We start from the raw sequence: 17284 nt of genomic DNA, 5'->3' as shown, positions 1-17284 counted from the left end.
TTTTTATTCAAGGAAGCAAAATCGTATTTAATTTTTTTTTATTTCTAAAACTGAAATTAGAGGTGGTGACGCCACTAGAACTTCTGTAATATATAGTGACAATTAAGTTAAACTAAACTTTTTGCATATTTGTTTTAAACTTCTTTTTTACAAATGATTTATTTCAAGGTTACTAGGGTTATTAAATACCTAATCCTTGTGGCAAAAACTATTTTGCAAAATTATCTTTTGCAATTTGCAGATAATTTGCAGTATATTTAGTGTGGAGAGGAAAGGATGCATGTAATTAATTAGATGTTAATTTAGTGGTTCGCCGGCTTAATGGGGAACGGATGTAGTAGCGGCATCTTGGAGGATAATAGCAGGTCAGTACATTTAAATATATTCTTGGGGCCGGTTTATTTGAATATTTGAAGTTTTTCTACAAGAAAGAGGGTTTTAAGACTAATAGTTCAAATTAAAGTAATTTTTTTAATTCTTGGTATGCTTTTACAATATTATTTTTTAATAAATATGATAGAACGGAAAGTTATTTAACTGTATTAAGAGTTATAAAAAATCCTTGGCATTTAGATGAATATATAATTTAAGATATAAGTTTAAGGCCTACTTTAGTCAATACAAGGTAGGTCATATTTTAAGTCTTTTATACCGAATTTTTGTGGACAATAACCGGGAGATGACAGTAAAAGGCCATATCGGCGGTTACACCGCAGCTTCTTTACAGTTATATATTGTACTTCATGGAAGCAAGTGCCATTCAAAGTCATTTAAAGCTGAGTTCCTTCATGTTTGTTTGATAAGGTAGGTCTCACTTCTACGTCTTCTTGTAATAATTAAGAATGGGTTACCACATGTTAAAAATTAATAATTGATTTTATTAGTGCTTCTTAAGGAGTTAAGAAACAGGTTAGTTGTAATACTTATTCAAATTTATGTTATTGTTGTAGTTAGATATTTTATTAAATTAATAGGTATTTTTATTTTCAATTTACTTTTATTTGATTTGTTTATTTAACAAGAATGACAATATCTATAAAAGCGAAGCTCTGAAACGGTAGGACATATAAACATTAACACTTGTAGAGTGTCAGAAGTCAGATATGATTATTCAGAATATAGATGTAGAAAAGTCGAAACAAAAAGGTAAGTAAATTTGTTTTAAAACTGCTTAAATATAGGACAATGCTTAAGGACATACTTACATTTTAAGGACTTGAATATAGAGATAACATTGTACTTTGTTGTCCAAGGAATCAGTGTTCCAAAAATCAGATCAATCGAATAAATATTGGTATCACATAAAAATTTGTTGTTAAAAAAGTTAAAAATAAACATGTTTAAAATGGACGTATGGACATTTTAGTAACGATTATAGAGTTGCTACGTTTTTTAAATCGTACCAACTACTACAGGAATCACCATGCAAAGTTTGAAATCAATAGTACAATTCTAACATGCATAAATTAAGCTAAAAAGCTATCCGTTCTGGACGTAAGGACTAAGGACGTACTGACCCTAATTATAGAAAAGCTTCGATTTTAAAACTATGGTTCTGTTTATTTTTTGTTATAATTGATTTTTTGAATTAATAAAATTTGATTAAACCTATTCTTTCGAAATAATTGTAAATTTGACGTTAAAACAGCATTAGATAATAATACAGGTGATTTAGGTTTTTAAAAATACGTGTACTTAGGAACAATTTTTTTGTTGTATTATATTATTTTTTGACTGTAACCAAAAGGATATGGGCATATAGAATAAATAAATAAATCTTTTTTTCATTGATTATGTGGGTTATCCAAATAATTGGTTACACACACTCAGATATAACTACATCAACAATGAATATAACATATGATAACAAGGATATAAGGTTTTTAAAAATGTTTGATGAATTAATTTGTAATTTTCCATCTATTCCTAAGTATGAACTTCTTCTTAAAATATTTTGAGAAAGGAAGGGATGTTGATTAAATTAGGCATCATTGTTATCTCCCTCCGTGAGATTAATGCAAAATATCTGCTTTTATTCCCTTTATTTATTTATATATTTGTATAATGTAATTTCTGTGTGATCCAATCATGTCTTAATTAGATGACCTAATCATCTATATGCACTTATTCATTTTATTGGGAATTATTCTCAGGAACCTACGGGAAAGTAATCAGCCTTTAATAGTTATTTTTCGTATCGTATTATAAACGGCTTTCCGCGGATATAGAATGTACAATTATAAGATTAAAACTAGTTTTTTTAGCCCCGTGGTGCCGAAGGCACCGGCTAAAAAAACTAGTTTTAATCTTGTGATTGTACATTTCTATATTCGTAGGAAACTGGATATAATACGATCCTAGACATAGTTTTTTTCGTATGGATGAGAACCGGTTCCTATCCACCGGATTCGAATGAATACGAGAAAATATGTTAAATATTGTGGTTGTATGGATGGTTTGTTGAATCATTTAAACCTTAGTCCTTTCACTCCATAAATTAATCTTAACCGTTTTTATAATAGTAAATAGTTTGAAAGAAAGAATTCCTGAAATTCGAAAGAGCATGTATATTGTATAAACAATTGAAATGAAAATGATATAAAATGAAATATTTTAGTCTAACCATAGAATAGTTAAGCTTATGGTATTATAGTTATGTGTTGAGGATAATGGTTTCTAGGAATCATAAAAGATGGTTCAATTCATCCCACACAGTTACTCCCTTACAATCATTACAATACATTTATAGAAAATCATGGTTTAGTACTTTTATTGTTGTATAAGAAGCATTTTCTTTGTCCCAATTTCCCTTTTTATTTTTTTTCTATTTTTATGTGTTCATTTTATTCTTAGTTAGTTCTATATTTAAACTTTTCTTCTCTCATGATTTTCTATAAATCTTAGCTTCCCGTCCTCACAGTCTGTATGTACAACATTTACATGTTTATTTTAAAAATTAAAAAAAGAAATATTTTTTTATTTAGCAACGATATGCCATTCTGGAAGAAGGACAACAAGAAAGACACAGAAAATGGCGGAAAACCAAAGGAGAAGATCAATTACAAGGCCAGATTAGAACATAAACAATACCTGGTAATATGCTATAATAATTTTTCCATGCACAGATTGAAAGCATTTGAAATTAATTCTGTTAGCTTGCATTTTGTTTCAGCTGGTAAATATTAAAATGTCAAGAATAAATAAAAGGACTAGTAAAATTGCATTCAGCATTCGCATAAGTCAAAATTGATAGTTCATTTAAAGTGTACATAGATATTTTTTAAATTTGCAGACTTAGTACTAAAAAATCCACATATTATTGATAATTCTGATGAACTTGGAACGCTAAATGGTTTCTTGTGGGGTATCTCCCCCGGTTTGTTGTTCATTAATTTTCGAGAAGAAAAAATTAGCTTAGATACTTTTTTCTATTTCCAATAGATAGTCTGCTTCCTATGTTAATTAATGATACACCCTTCCCATAAGCAATAATAAATTACTGGGCACGGCCAGGACAAATCATTACAAACCTGGACCATATCTTTTCCCAGGGGCTAGACTTTTTAAGAAAATGAGATATTTTTACAATAAGAATGACGGAGCTGGATATTTTTGTGTTATATATATTTATCCCTGTAAATCTGGTTTTTGGGTTTTTGTAGTTTTGGTGGGATTAAATTTGTACGTTGATAGTCAGTTTGTATTTATTTTAGCTAGGTATCCCTCCCTCTATTAGCTAGGTACAGTTTGGATTATCTATCTAATTGTGTGTTTGTTTTGAATTTCACTTTGTAATTACATTGATAATTGTTCAGAAAAAAAGGGGGGGGGGGATAGTGTCATCAACCCCCTAAGATTGAATTTAGAAGAGCGTTTAATCCCTGTTTCTTTATTCCTTCGAGGTTTTACATCCCGCTTGCAAAAGCTGTGCACGCTATTGATTACATTTATAGTATAACATAGCTTATTTATATAGTTTTGTGAGTGTCTTTAATATTCATGTTAATGAGCTATCTATATTATGTACGGTTAGTATTGTCCTTGTTGTTATAGTCATTGTTGTTTAGGCCCAAGAAAGTCCTGAGCCAATCTATGATATATCTGACTGTGGCCTCAAGAATGTTCCATCCGGTGTTTATAGCAGATGTAAAATTATGCGCAAGCAAGCACTTCTTTTACAGGTAATAATATCCGTTTCACAGATCTTTTATACACAGAGATATAAAAAAGATACCTAATTTTTAGCTTAAACTATTCATGTCGGCGAATAGGAATGTGACTAATTTGGTCCGGGCCCGGTCCGAAAAAGGATTAATCCTGACATTTCATTTACGAGGACAATTAATCCATAAATAGGTAAGGTACATGTTTTATTTATTTAGCCAAGGGTTAACAACTAACCCCTCCTTGTGCTAAAAGTACAAGAAACAATTTTATGACAATTTTTAACTGGCGCGCTGTCTAAATCCGGTGTTAAAAGAAAAATTTCAAAATTACTTGTTCAAAATGTATGATAAAAGGCTAAACATCAACAAAGGATTTTCTTGGCTTAAATATATACCTACTCTTTACCTATAAAAAAACGAAAGAAATATTTTTGTATTATTTTACTAGAATATATACAACATAATTGATATATATATACAGACGTTTCTTAGAATAAGATGCAGTATTGACATAAATATTATTAATCTCAATAATCTTTATTCATACCTACACCAGTACACATATTATTATTTGTAGCGACGCTGCTCTATAACAAGGACTATGCCTTGTTTAATTGAAGATCTAGAAATATAGAAAATAAATTTTTATTTAACTAGATGTTTTTCTCCGTACTTTCAAGACCAATCAGAATTGGCAATCCTCTCCTGTATTTTTAAGATTTTCCTGCTGTTGCTATGCTTCTTAAGGCTATAATTATCCTTGTTTATCTTATATTGCATATACCTATAAATGTAGGTATATATTCATATGTTAATATATTTTCTGCATTTGAACCGCATAAACATGTTTATTGGTTATTATGTTGCATTTGGTTTTGTTATTTACATTAGTAAATAGTTATTTCAGAATCTGTCCGTCACTTTGTATCAAAGAGTATAAAATTTAAGAAATCTTTAACTTATCACTGGGCTGGTTTTAAGCTATTTGTAATCTCTACCTCATTTTTCTAGAGAGATATGTTCCGTATAGAAGCCGAAATCATATATACTTATGTCATTTGTTAATTAAATCTAAACTGTTAATATCCAGTTGACACATTGTCTAAACTTTTCTCTTATATTTAGGTCAAAACTTTGTTCATTAAAATATTCATCCTCGCTCTCTAGACAAAACATTTAATAAACTAGCATAGGTAGACTTTAACTTTTAAGAAAAAGAATTGTATAAAGCCAAGAGAAGAATACATTAATATACAAGAGATTATAGAGATTCGCAATATTTTGCAAATTTTAACCTTCTTGGCTATTCATAATGAGCCTTTGTGGGAGATAGATTTGAATTCAGACTTTTTCCAGAATGCTCTAATCTATCAACAGAAACAATATTTATTTAACAATCCCAAATATGGAAGCTACATTTCATCAAACAGCTGTTACATTTGATTTCTGTAAAATTTTGTTCAGCTGCAGCAAAATCCATTTTTTACTTACTTGCTAGTACTGTAACAATTCACAGCAGACAAGTTGTACTTTTTTTACTAATATACATTAGCAACCAACCGTCTTAAAGTAGAAGCTGCTGAACCCTTAACAATGTAACAATTTTGTAATCAACTAAAAAGTAAATTAAGGGAGGTTAAAAAGCAAAAGGCTAAAAGTTTACGAACAAAGTGAGTATATTTTTATCTTTGAAAGTTGACCTCTGTTTGGCTTCTAACAAATAGCCTACTATAAAATGTGAATAGCTGAGATCTTCTGTGAGAAATGAAAAGGAGGTATTCACAGAAGATTTAAAGCACAAAACCTCTGAAATTAGGATTTAGGATTTTATTAAAGGTTGGAGGCGGATGTACCACAATTTGAAAACATTTGAAACCTCAACCAAAAATAAAAATGTTACAGTAATGGGATTTTCAAACTTACCAGTTGCTATAATGTGGCACAATATGGATCTACGATGTAGGGACTAAAATTTCATGCTGTAATTTTTTTCAATAACCACCAAATATGGCGGTTTTTGGTGGCAGTGACAGTCACGCCACCGATCTTAGTTCCACATATGTGTATGTAACTGCCAAGGCAAGGTCACATTACTCTATCTCTTTTTGGGGCACATACGCCCTCAACCCCTTCCAAATTTTATGAATGGCTCCCCTTTTTACAGAGTATAAGAATCTTTACACAGAATTTTAAGTAAAAATATTCCCAATAGAAAAGAGGTGGAGAGAAGAAAAGGAAAAGGAAAGGATAGAAATAAAATAAGAAATAGAATTTCCTATATCCATTGCAAATTTTATGATAATGGAAAACATTACAACATCTTTACTGTTTTCTTAGCACAATATATATGTATGTTTATTTTTCTCTCAATATTGCGAGTGTAATAATATGATTATTCAATTTATATCTGATATTGTGTTCATAAAGATCGCATATATTGTACATTTATTAGGTTATGCTACTCTTAATATAAAAAGGCTTTGTTTCTATTCTTCTAACCGTCTATATTTATATAAGGGGTTTATTTAATTAAACCTACCCTTTATGGTATTATATATCTTACTTGATAACAAAATTTTTACCACTAGATTTGTAGTTTCAAATAGAAATATCAAAAAGTATATCAATAAAATAACAGGGTAAACTTATAATTTAAGTAACCTAAAATCAACTGTAAGCACTAGGCCAATAATCATTGAGTTATTTAAAGCTTCTCTTCTCCTTTTGTTTGACCTGTGACTTATTTAAAAAATAATCTCTTTTAAATGATTTTCCATCCTTAAAGAAAATATTTTCTTCTTTAAACTCTTTTCTGTGACTGAATGCATTCCAACTCTCGTAAGTGGATTTAGAATGTGCCTGAAATTTTGTCATAATGTTGAAATATTACACATTTTATTCATAAATCTGAAATTGCAATGCATTAAGTGCAAGTCTATTTTATTGGTAATTTTCTTGCAGCCTTACTCAATTTAAAAGATTTTTTCAATTTTAGATAGTAAAATAAAGGCATTTAATGAGATCCTCAAATTTGTTTTAAGGCAATAGCGTACATAATGGAAGTGTAAATGGTGTATGCTACCCCGTCTAAAATTAATGTGTATTACGCTGTTCCAAGGAATTGTGTTTTACCAAAATTTAGTTGTTTGATAACCAATATTTTTTCACCATCTGTATTGTCAGAATTCACATTTTATATTATTAATGCTACATAAATAGTTATATTTGAGAAAAATACTAGTTTTAAAATGAACAGTTTGATATAAACAAAGTGTTTGATGTGTAACATGACAGGAGACTGACAGCAACGAATGTAACTTTTTAAACATAGACTTCCTTAACAATATATTTTTTATGTAAAAAATATGTTTTTTTTTGCGAGTACAGGCGGGCAAGTCAGGTTTTTATGACAACTTTTACTAATTGAAAGAGAATTGATATGAACTAGATACCAAGGGCAAGGACGATATCTATACAAATAATAAACATTGAAAGACAATAGTTTTAGATCTCCCATGTTTATATATACAATAAAGACTGAGAGACAAAATCATTTTTCATTCCCTGAAGATTGAGATCAGGCCATACTGTTCTCTCTGGTGATGATATATTTTGATAGAGTTGAGAGAGATGAGATACGAGGCTCATATTATTATATTCTATCCATCAACTTTACTTGAGTGAAATTTTCTTTAATAAAGTGACATATCATTGATATTATTTTAGGTTAGGTTAGGCTAATAGAGGTAAGAAAAGCACCTCAGGGACAAAATTTCGTTAGGATAGGGCCTTACGGAGTTAGTCACCCCTAAGGGGGTAAAAATATATATTTTTAAATAACTAGTGTGTTCCAATTTATGTTTCAGTTACAGCACAATTTCAATTCAATGAAGTTCAAGAGAAGGTTAATGTTCTTTATTCAACAAGCAGTAGTTGAGCTGCTAAAGTTGAAAGTAGTCCAAACATGTACCAAACTAACAAACTGCAATGTTTTATGGATATACATATACACTTCTTATATAAAGACACAGTATACTATTGTTTCAGTTTTCATGCTTGGAAAAATACATTCTAGATCTGTTTTTTCTTTATATAATATTTACTTACAGATATTTATCTTTCTTTCAGAATATAGTTTTTTTTATTTTAATAGGGAACAATTTTTAGTTTTTGTCAATTTGTGATACAAAAACAGGACTGAAACATCTAGACTGAGAAAAGAAGATTGCTTTAAAAAAAAAACACAATTAAAAAATAAGAAAAATTTAAATTATGCGGGGAAGCTTGGACTTTTATTTTATATTCTTTACCCTAATAAGTTTTAAAAAGACAAGCATAAAAACACTGATTGTTTAGGACAATGAGTTGACAACCCTAGCCGGTGGGGGTGAACTTGCTGATCTGAAAGAAATAGCCTCACTTGACCTACACAACAACCAGCTAGAAAAATTGCCAGATGAAATCGGAAAATTGACAAATCTTAGGGTAAGTTAAACTTTTCGGCGTTTTCCCTCAAAGTGCTTTGTTGAGAACCTACCCCCTTCCTTAACTTTTAAAACAAAATTGATACTAAGGGAAAAGGGTAGTTTTGTTTGTTTTTTTTACTATGGGTTGGGTGAGGTTATATTTGGTACTGGAAAGCTCCGCAGGGGTTAGACATGAGAAAAAACTACCCCACACCCCTTTTTTAATTTTATATAGGGAAAGGGGGGGGGGGGTGCATGGTTTGACAGACATTTTGTGGGAAAGCATCAGCTTTTCAAAAACAATTTGCTGGTCTCCTATAATTGGGGAGCTTGTGTTCCTGAGGTAATTCGCTTATTCGTGATATGATGTTCTCGACAAATATCCCGGATTTAATCAGATTCAGTTATATAAATTGACTCGTGCGATTTAGAAATTATTATTTACATTGAAACAATTGGAAGTCTTTGTCTCATCAATTTACTTTTGTTTTAGAACTTATATCTGCAAAAGAATAGACTGAAACTTGTTCCCTCCACCCTCGGCAGTCTCAACCTGCTCACCATGCTCAATCTATCCTACAACAACTTGAAGGAGTTGCCAGAGAACCTGTCCAACCTGTCAAGCCTGCGGACACTTGACCTGCGGGCCAATGCTAAGCTGAAGGAGCTGCCAAAGTGGATTTGTAAACTGCGCTGTCTTGACTCTTTGTTAGTAGATGAGGTAATTTATTTTATGATATTCCTTCCTTTAACTAGGGAGGGAGGAGACATGGGAGTGTAAATTATAAATCTTTATAGTAAAAAGTTCTTGATTGGTAGATCCAAACTAGCAGTGTCCAAACTTTTCTAACAATAATTCTAATCTACAGAGAAGGTACTTTCGGTCACATTATTGTACATCAATTCATCAACCGATGTCTTATCCATTTTTGTCACCCTTAAGATCCCTGTTTGACCCTGAGACAACCAACACAGGAATAAGGTATTTTTTTTTGGGGGGGGGGGGGAGAGAGAAAAAGGTCGAATTTATTAAGTAAAGTAATCCAAAAAAAAATTCTAATTAATTCAGTGTTTGGTTACAGCTGCAACACACCCTTTAATTGCATAATCTTTGTCAGAGCACATTGATTTAGAGGCCAAAAACCTGTTATATGAATCTCTTTGGAGTGTTTTCGTGTGAGCACTAAAGGAAACACAACCTGCTGAAAATTGGCTATCATTTGACTTGACACTGTTTACAAGAGCCGCTTATTTATACCAATATTTAATATTTATATTTATTTTATTTTCTGAAATGGATAGGGTACCTATGCATTTGTTACCTATCTTTTTATATAAAATATTCTCACCTGATACATCAAAAGTATAAAATTCAGGTCAATTTCTTGTGCAGCATCAAACTAATAAAATATCCTAACATTTTTGCATTTCTTTCTCTTTTATGGGCTTCCAGCTAAAGGTACCTGATGGCATAATGCTACTTTATGAGGGGTTAAAAAGACCGGCTTGATCACAATGGGCTTGTATGCATTTTTTCTTTAGATAGATATTTTTATCATAATCAGAGATATATTTATATATTCTGAAGGAAATTATTATCAGTTTTTCTGAAATATCGTAATACTTTTGTTGATGTCAATAACTATCACAACTTTACATAGTCCACTTACATGTATAAGTCAAAGCTCTTTCATTTTTACTATACCAATGTAAAGTTATAAAACAAAATGGATGTCCTTTATGTGAAATATTAGCTTGTAATTTTTTCCTTCATGCCCTACACTATGGATCATTTCAATGTTTAATGCATTGTTGTGGTATCATTTCGAGCCTTAGATCTAAAAACGACAACAGATATTAAAATGTTAGACTTTTGAAGTTTTTTAGATTGAAGTTAATGCTTTACTTTAAAGAATTGCGTATTTCATTTAGTACGCAAAAAATGTGTAGAATAAATTGCCTACTTTTTTTTTTACAAAAGTCGAGTCACAACACATACATTTACTCACAGAAGGTGGGAGTTCATTTTCGCACATTGCACAAAACTTAGGGATTCATCTGCGCAAAAATAGACACTATAGCAAAAAATATTATAGGGGTGGGGTGTATTTTTATATATTCCAACCTATAGTTGAATTTTTCCCTGTCCCTCTCTATTTCTTTCCTTCATTTAAATAGTAGAAATACGGAATATTTCCTTATTTTCATTTATAAAGAAATATATACAGTATATAAATATATAGTGTTCATCAATAATATGAGTGAAGGAAAAATATTTTTGGTTAAGTTTGCAGTTCTCATTTGATAATTTGATACATGCGTGGAAGTGATTGATTACTTGACTCAACTGTTTTGGTGAAGTTGAGTTGATGAAACACAAAGTTAAGGGAATGCATCAGGTTTATGTAATCCAATTTAGTTTTGTTTATTTTTTGATGCATGGCTTCACTTCACTCACAACCAAGCACATATATTTCTTATTTGGCTAATATTTACTTCGTGCAATAATATGAGAAGTTTTGCAATTGGGTGTCCCATAGAGTAGTGGTTAGCGCACTACGCTATAGTTGGGAAAATCTGAGTTCAAGTCCCCTCATAGTCATTGCACTTGGTTGACAAATGCTGTTGTAATTTGTCAGAATATAATCATGCAACCATCCCTCGGATGCCCATGGGTAGTAAGGAGTAAGGTTTGTAGAAAGTGAGGATTCTGCCTATCAAGCAACTTTAATTATGTTTTCCTTCTTCATGCTCCTCATTGCCATCTTAAAGAAGCTAAAAGAAAGTGCGTGTAAATTTTGCAAAATTTTACGCAGGTTACTTCTATTTGACTTATCTAGACCTATATATTTATTTCCAAAGTTTTTAGTATTTTACAGAAGAAAAGCAAATAAATAAGCGTTATTTCAAAACCATGATAATAAAAATAATGTTTATTTGAAGATCTTTCTAGAAAAAAATACAAAATAGTACAAAAATTCTAAATATTTTGTTCATTTGGTCATATTTGTTAATATTTTTAGGAAAACTTGACGTATCCAGATCCAAGTATTGTGAGTCAGGGAACCGAGGCTATCATGAGGTTTCTCTGCAAAGGTAACCTGGAAAAAGTTGAATTTTTTATGTCCTTTAAAAAAATAGGCATACCGGTTTCACTTTTTTCCTCTAATTATTTTTTTAATGTTTTCTCGTCATTTGTATGTCCTTTGGGACATTTAAAACAAAAAAACAGTATTTTTTTTCATTTCACAATGTCATCAGTTTTCATGAAAACTAGTCATATTTTAATTAATTCTAGTAGTTGAAGAAAACAATTTGTTTTCTTCAGAATTGTTATATTTAAAACATGTAATAATTACCTTAAATAACAAAGGAGAAAAAAAACTTTTAAACTCCGGCTTTTTAGACCTTGTTATTGAATTTAATGAGATTTAAAGTTTTAAGAGAGAAAAAGTTTAGAATTCTTCACAACATTCAACGGTCCTCAAGCTAAACTTAGAAAATTCTTAATTTTAGATTCATTTATTCAGATTTTTAAAATTATTGTTAATAGTTGTTTCATTATTTCATTGATTAATAAGATAACCTTAAATATGTTGTATAACCATGTTAAGGATAACGCCTATCTATAATACAAAGTAGCTTGATGTCTGTCCGTCTGACCGTCTGTCCGTCTGTCTGTATGTCCCTTAAGATCTTGGTAACCACTGAACCGATCGGATTCTACTCTTCAGGGAATATACCTACTGGTCCTGTGGTGGTTTTAGGCTATTTTCTTGGGGGGTGGGACACCCCCAACCCCCCCAAAAATAAAAAAATCCAATCCCCAAAATTTTTTTTTTACATTTTTTGTAAAATCTCAGTAACTGCTGATCAAATTGGGCTCTACCCTTCTGGGAACATACCTACTGGTCCTCTGGTGGTTTTAAGCTATTTTCTTGGGGGGTGGGACACCCCAACCCCCCCAAAAATAAAAAAATCCCCACTTCCAAAAATTTTTTTAATTTTTTAAAAACAAAAACCAGTAATTGGGGTGGGGGAACCCCACTGCAACATGGGGCGAAGCCCCCATGAATCCCCCCCCCCAATTTTTTAATTTTAATTTTTGTGTATGCGAACAACCTAGGTCTAATTTTTACGAATTGAAATTTTTGTGTATACGGCAAACAACCTGGGTTTAATTTGTACAAATTAAAACTTTTGTGCATAAAGCGCACAACCTGGGTTTAATTTTACCTCAGAGTAATTAAACAAAGAATAATTTTTTGAATATTTCTATTAAGAAGGGTTGACTTCCCAAATCTATATGGGGCGAAGCCCCTAGAGGCTAGGGGCGAAGCCGCTTGTTAAGTCATACAGTGATAGGACAATAGACGAAAAATCAATTTTCCCCTAAATTTTTTCCCTTCAAATATTGGCTTTTGTAGTTTGTAAATTTTATGTGATGAAAGAGTTGTAGATTAAGTTAATCTACTTTGTCTAAACCCTCCCTGGCATAGTACTGATTCTAGATGAAACAGATAATCAAAATTAAATACTTTGATGACAACTTTAGTAAAGTTAGGTTAACAATCTGGGTTACAATATTTATCCCTGATTAATCATCTAATTAGGTTCCTTTTCATATAACTTTTAAACTATGTCACATGGGTTTAAAATATATGTTTGTAGATTAAGTTTGACATCAGGGATATAAGGATGAGAGACATTGGGTAATTAATTAAGTTTTAACCTAATATTTTCCTAAAACAGATTTATCTAGAAAATCCACCAATTTACCTATAGCAATCAGAAATAATAAACACTGAAAGAAAAATCATTTTATGCGCTAATCCCCAAAGTCTTTAAAAATAGCCAAAATAAGACAAGTTGCACAGGTTCTAGTACCCAGTGTCCAAGAGAGCCAGAAATATGAATGTTAAATCCATAGTCCCATCCTTTAATCCCTGATTAACATAGATAATTTTAGAGATACAGATCAGGTAACTTAAAGTATGTAAAGTTTACCTGTTTTAACAGATTTCCCTCCTAAGCCTAAAAGAAATTTCGTGTATAGTCCTTTCCACGACATCCCTCCATAAGGAGCGATTCTTCGTATTTTTAAAATGGCTTTTTATAGGTTATTTTAGGTTAGGTTATATTGTGTTAGGTGATTGCCCCACAGGGTTAGGTAATTGGCCCCGCAGGGTTAGAGCCCCCCGCAGGGGCTAGAAATAGAAGAAAAGCTACTGTGAAAAATATGAAGAATCGCTCCTTATGGAGGGATGTCGTGGAAAGGACTATACCCGAAATTTCTTATTTATTTTAACTAGAGTTTTTGTGTAGATATACTGGGAGGGAGTGTACCACCTACCCAGGAAAATATTCTAGAACTAAAGTGATATTACCTGAAAAACAGAGCCTTTCCAGCTGTTACTAAGATCTTAAGCTTAAGACATATTGTCATAGGACCTCTTAGTATTATGGATAGTAGCTGGGGTTTTTTTCGAGAAACCCTAGTTTACTTTGAATTATAATTTTTAAACATTCGGGTCAGGATAATTAACTTTTCTTAATTTTAGAAAGTGATATAGAATACATCCCACCCTCTGAGTGCCTTGCATTAAACGTTGAGACCAACGGGACAGCTGCAAAAGAAAAGGCTGGATCCAAATATCATGACCCATATCAGGTTCTCATTAAATATTTATGGTATTTAACATAAAAAAAAACATTTTGTGCACTTTAATAGTAAAAGTAAAAGGATCTCTGTCTGTTTGTGTGTACCGAAGGATCTTGCTAACCGCTGAACCGATATGGTTCTATTTATTTACTAACCCCATCTAGCGGAGAAAATATTTTTTTGTTAACAGCTGATCTTAATATAGATTGAAAAGAAAGGGGCGTAACTGCTAGTTATAAAATAAAGTGGTGGTTCTATAAAAAATAAACCATTTCATTGTAAATTAAGGCATTTTAATATTTTCCTATTAAGATACACTTTTATGTTAAATATTTTTGGAAGGATTTTGATTTTATTTCTTTTATATCTTTTTCTGAAATTTTAATTTAATCAATCTCTAATTCTACGTTATTTACTAATTTATTTTTAACCGTATTAAAATATTGGCAAAAGAGAAGATTTATGTTTTTTTGGTTGTTTAAAGTTTCTAATTTTTCAGGACATTGTGTCTAACCATCTTGCCAAGGCAGAACAAATTAAGGTAAAGTCTTAAAACTTATTTTTTAGAAATAATGCAAAAAATAGTTTAATATTTTGAGATGAAACTATAAAATTTCACGTTCATACGAAGTGAACTATGCAGTTTTAAAAAAATTTGTAAGTGAATGTGTCAGATCGAGAATTTATAGATATATTTCTGTTGTCTTAATATTTCTCTTTTGATTTATCGCATTCTAAGAGCTACTCAGAAGAAATTATCAAATCTTTATTTTTTGCACCTATTAGCACAGTTGCTATATATTCACATACGTCCATCAAAAAATAGACTGTACAATTTTTTTTAATGGTATTAAAAATCAAAAGCTTAAATTCTTTTCTTTTTAGGAGCAAAAAAGGCAACAAGCTATTTTATTGGAGAAACAATTGAACGAAACTCAGGTTGCGGAGGCCAAACTTAAGGAACAGAGTCTGCAGCACAAGAAGAAATTGCTGGAGAACCTGGCGGAGGAGGGCACCAAGAAGGACCAGGAGATGAAGAAGCTGCAGCAGATGAAGGAGGAGGAGAGGAAGATTCTGTTCAACCAGATGCACCAAGTCGAGGGGATGACGGATGTTCTCATCAAGGAGTTGACGGCGTCCAATAGCAGATATTCGGACCCTAAAAAGGTTTGTTTTAGCATAGTTTCAAAGCGACTTTAAAGTCCTGCGTGTTCGGCCTATTGTCTAGGGAGATAATTGTTGTATCATTTATTTTTTGAAGTATTAAGAACTAGAACTAGTGATTTTAAAATCTTTCTCAAAGGGGAAGTCGAAATGTATTTAAACTTGAATTTAGTGAACAAAATAGTTTTCTTCATAGAATGGGTGGGATAAACCAGAAATTCTACTGTGATACTTCTGTAACTATCCATTCTAATCAACCCCTTGTCAAATATGAAACAAACCCCAATTATGGTATTATTTTGTAAGAAACTGCCAGTACTAAGGTCATACCTTTTATGATAAATTACAGACTATTCACAGGAAAATAAGACAGGATAACCTAATGTTAAATACTTTTCTTTCAGTGTTTAATAATTTCTTATTATACAAATCTAATAAAGATTGATATATCTAAATTTTTGGGAAATTCCAGATATATCTGGTTTTGAAGATATTGAGCTAGAACTCTAAAATTGAATTAATTGCCCATTGTCCCCTACCTTATTCCCTGGAGAAAACTACTAATTTATCTATTAAATAAACTGCCCATCATTATTTGTATTGCTCATTTGTAGTTTTAGAAGTTTGTGTTAGGTGTGTTACTTAATATTCACATAAATTCTATGCAAGTTTTCGTTTTACATAATGCTAGCATATGTTTCTAAGCAAACAACAAAGTTTTTCAAGTATTTGTAGAGTGCGTATTGCATACCTATAGTCAATAAGATGTGAAGAATGGTTCTTCCTAAAGTTTATGAATTATGTGTTTTAGTTTTTCCATTATGGCTCTGTATTGCACTCATTTCCGCTGGATCAAACTTGGTACTGAGCCATATACGCAAAAATAATGTATTTAGGGAATTTTCCACACAAAAAGTCATAAATTTTATCCCTAATTTGTTGGCCCGGTATTTAGTATTACAGTATTTATGAAAGACTGAAATAAAAAAAAATATAATGGTATTTCTAACTTAATGTGTTTGTATTCTCAACATAATATCCTTATAATAAAGTAACAGGATGTTTCTGTGTTTGTAGTGTGTTTGTATGTTTTTACCGAAGGATCTCGCTATCCGCTGAACTGATCGGGTTCTCCTTAACAGGGTAGATTCTCATATGTCCCGGGAAGGTTTATAACTATTTTGGGGGAGGGTACCACCACCCTCCCTAGAGAAATAAAATTTTTTTAAATTTCTAAAGTATATAAAAAACGAGAGTTCAACGAAAAATAAACGTCAAACGCAAAATAGCCATATTTTAAATTTAAAAAAAAACATTTAAAGTGCACTAGAGGCCTCTAGGGGCGTAGCCGCTAGTAATTAGTAAACTATTAGAGAAATTTAATTTTTTTTTTTTCGAAGATATTAAAATTCCTCCTAAGATAATAGGGTTTATGAAAAGACCAATTACAGATAACAATTAAAATTTTGAAAAAGACAAATATTCTTAATCTTATGCAAAATTTGTAGGTATATTTAAATAGTAGGTATATGAGTTGGTATAATTAAATAAGTAAGATTTTGTTATCCTATTATATAAAGTAGTAAGCGTTTTTTGTCTGTCCCGAAGGATCTCGCTAACTGCTAAACCGATATTGTTCTCCTTTACAGTGAAGCTTCTTATAGGCCTGGGAAGGTTTTAAACTATTTTTGGGTAGGGTGTCTTCACTCCCCTTCCCCCTACAAAATATATTTTTACTCTTTTGAAACTCAAATTTAAAATAGGATGAGGTCAACTTTTCCCTATTCTACCTTAAGTGCCCCTAGAGGCTTCTAGGGGGCGTAGCC

General features: G+C 31.3%; 1 protein-coding gene across 8 annotated transcripts in view; it reads left to right on the top strand.

Moving 5' to 3' along the window:
* LOC145316788 (E3 ubiquitin-protein ligase LRSAM1-like) overlaps window positions 1–17284 on the top strand; it is a 45698-nt gene that overhangs the window by 8930 nt on the left and 19484 nt on the right. For 5 of the 8 annotated variants that reach the window (XR_013878690.1, XM_080157523.1, XM_080157525.1 and 2 more), the window contains exons 2-10: window positions 307–365; window positions 2985–3093; window positions 4068–4181; window positions 8523–8651; window positions 9126–9353; window positions 11656–11728; window positions 14194–14303; window positions 14794–14835; window positions 15180–15461. Coding sequence is in view for 7 of the 8 variants with exons in the window: in XM_080157523.1 (XP_080013649.1) it covers window positions 322–365; window positions 2985–3093; window positions 4068–4181; window positions 8523–8651; window positions 9126–9353; window positions 11656–11728; window positions 14194–14303; window positions 14794–14835; window positions 15180–15461 (1131 nt within the window). In the remaining variant the exon portion in view is untranslated. Of the gene's footprint in view, window positions 1–306; window positions 366–884; window positions 910–2984; window positions 3094–4067; window positions 4182–8522; window positions 8652–9125; window positions 9354–11655; window positions 11729–14193; window positions 14304–14793; window positions 14836–15179; window positions 15462–17284 lie in introns of all 8 variants that reach the window. The other 3 variants (XM_080157527.1, XM_080157529.1, XM_080157530.1) reach the window with 2 other exon arrangements.

The sequence above is a fragment of the Acartia tonsa genome, chromosome 4, assembly GCF_053477335.1.
Source record: "Acartia tonsa isolate MP-2025a chromosome 4, ASM5347733v1, whole genome shotgun sequence".
In the NCBI taxonomy this organism is placed as follows: Eukaryota; Metazoa; Arthropoda; class Copepoda; order Calanoida; family Acartiidae; genus Acartia; species Acartia tonsa.
The sequence above is the reverse complement of the archived record's forward strand: the minus strand, read 5'-3'. Positions and strand labels throughout refer to the sequence as shown.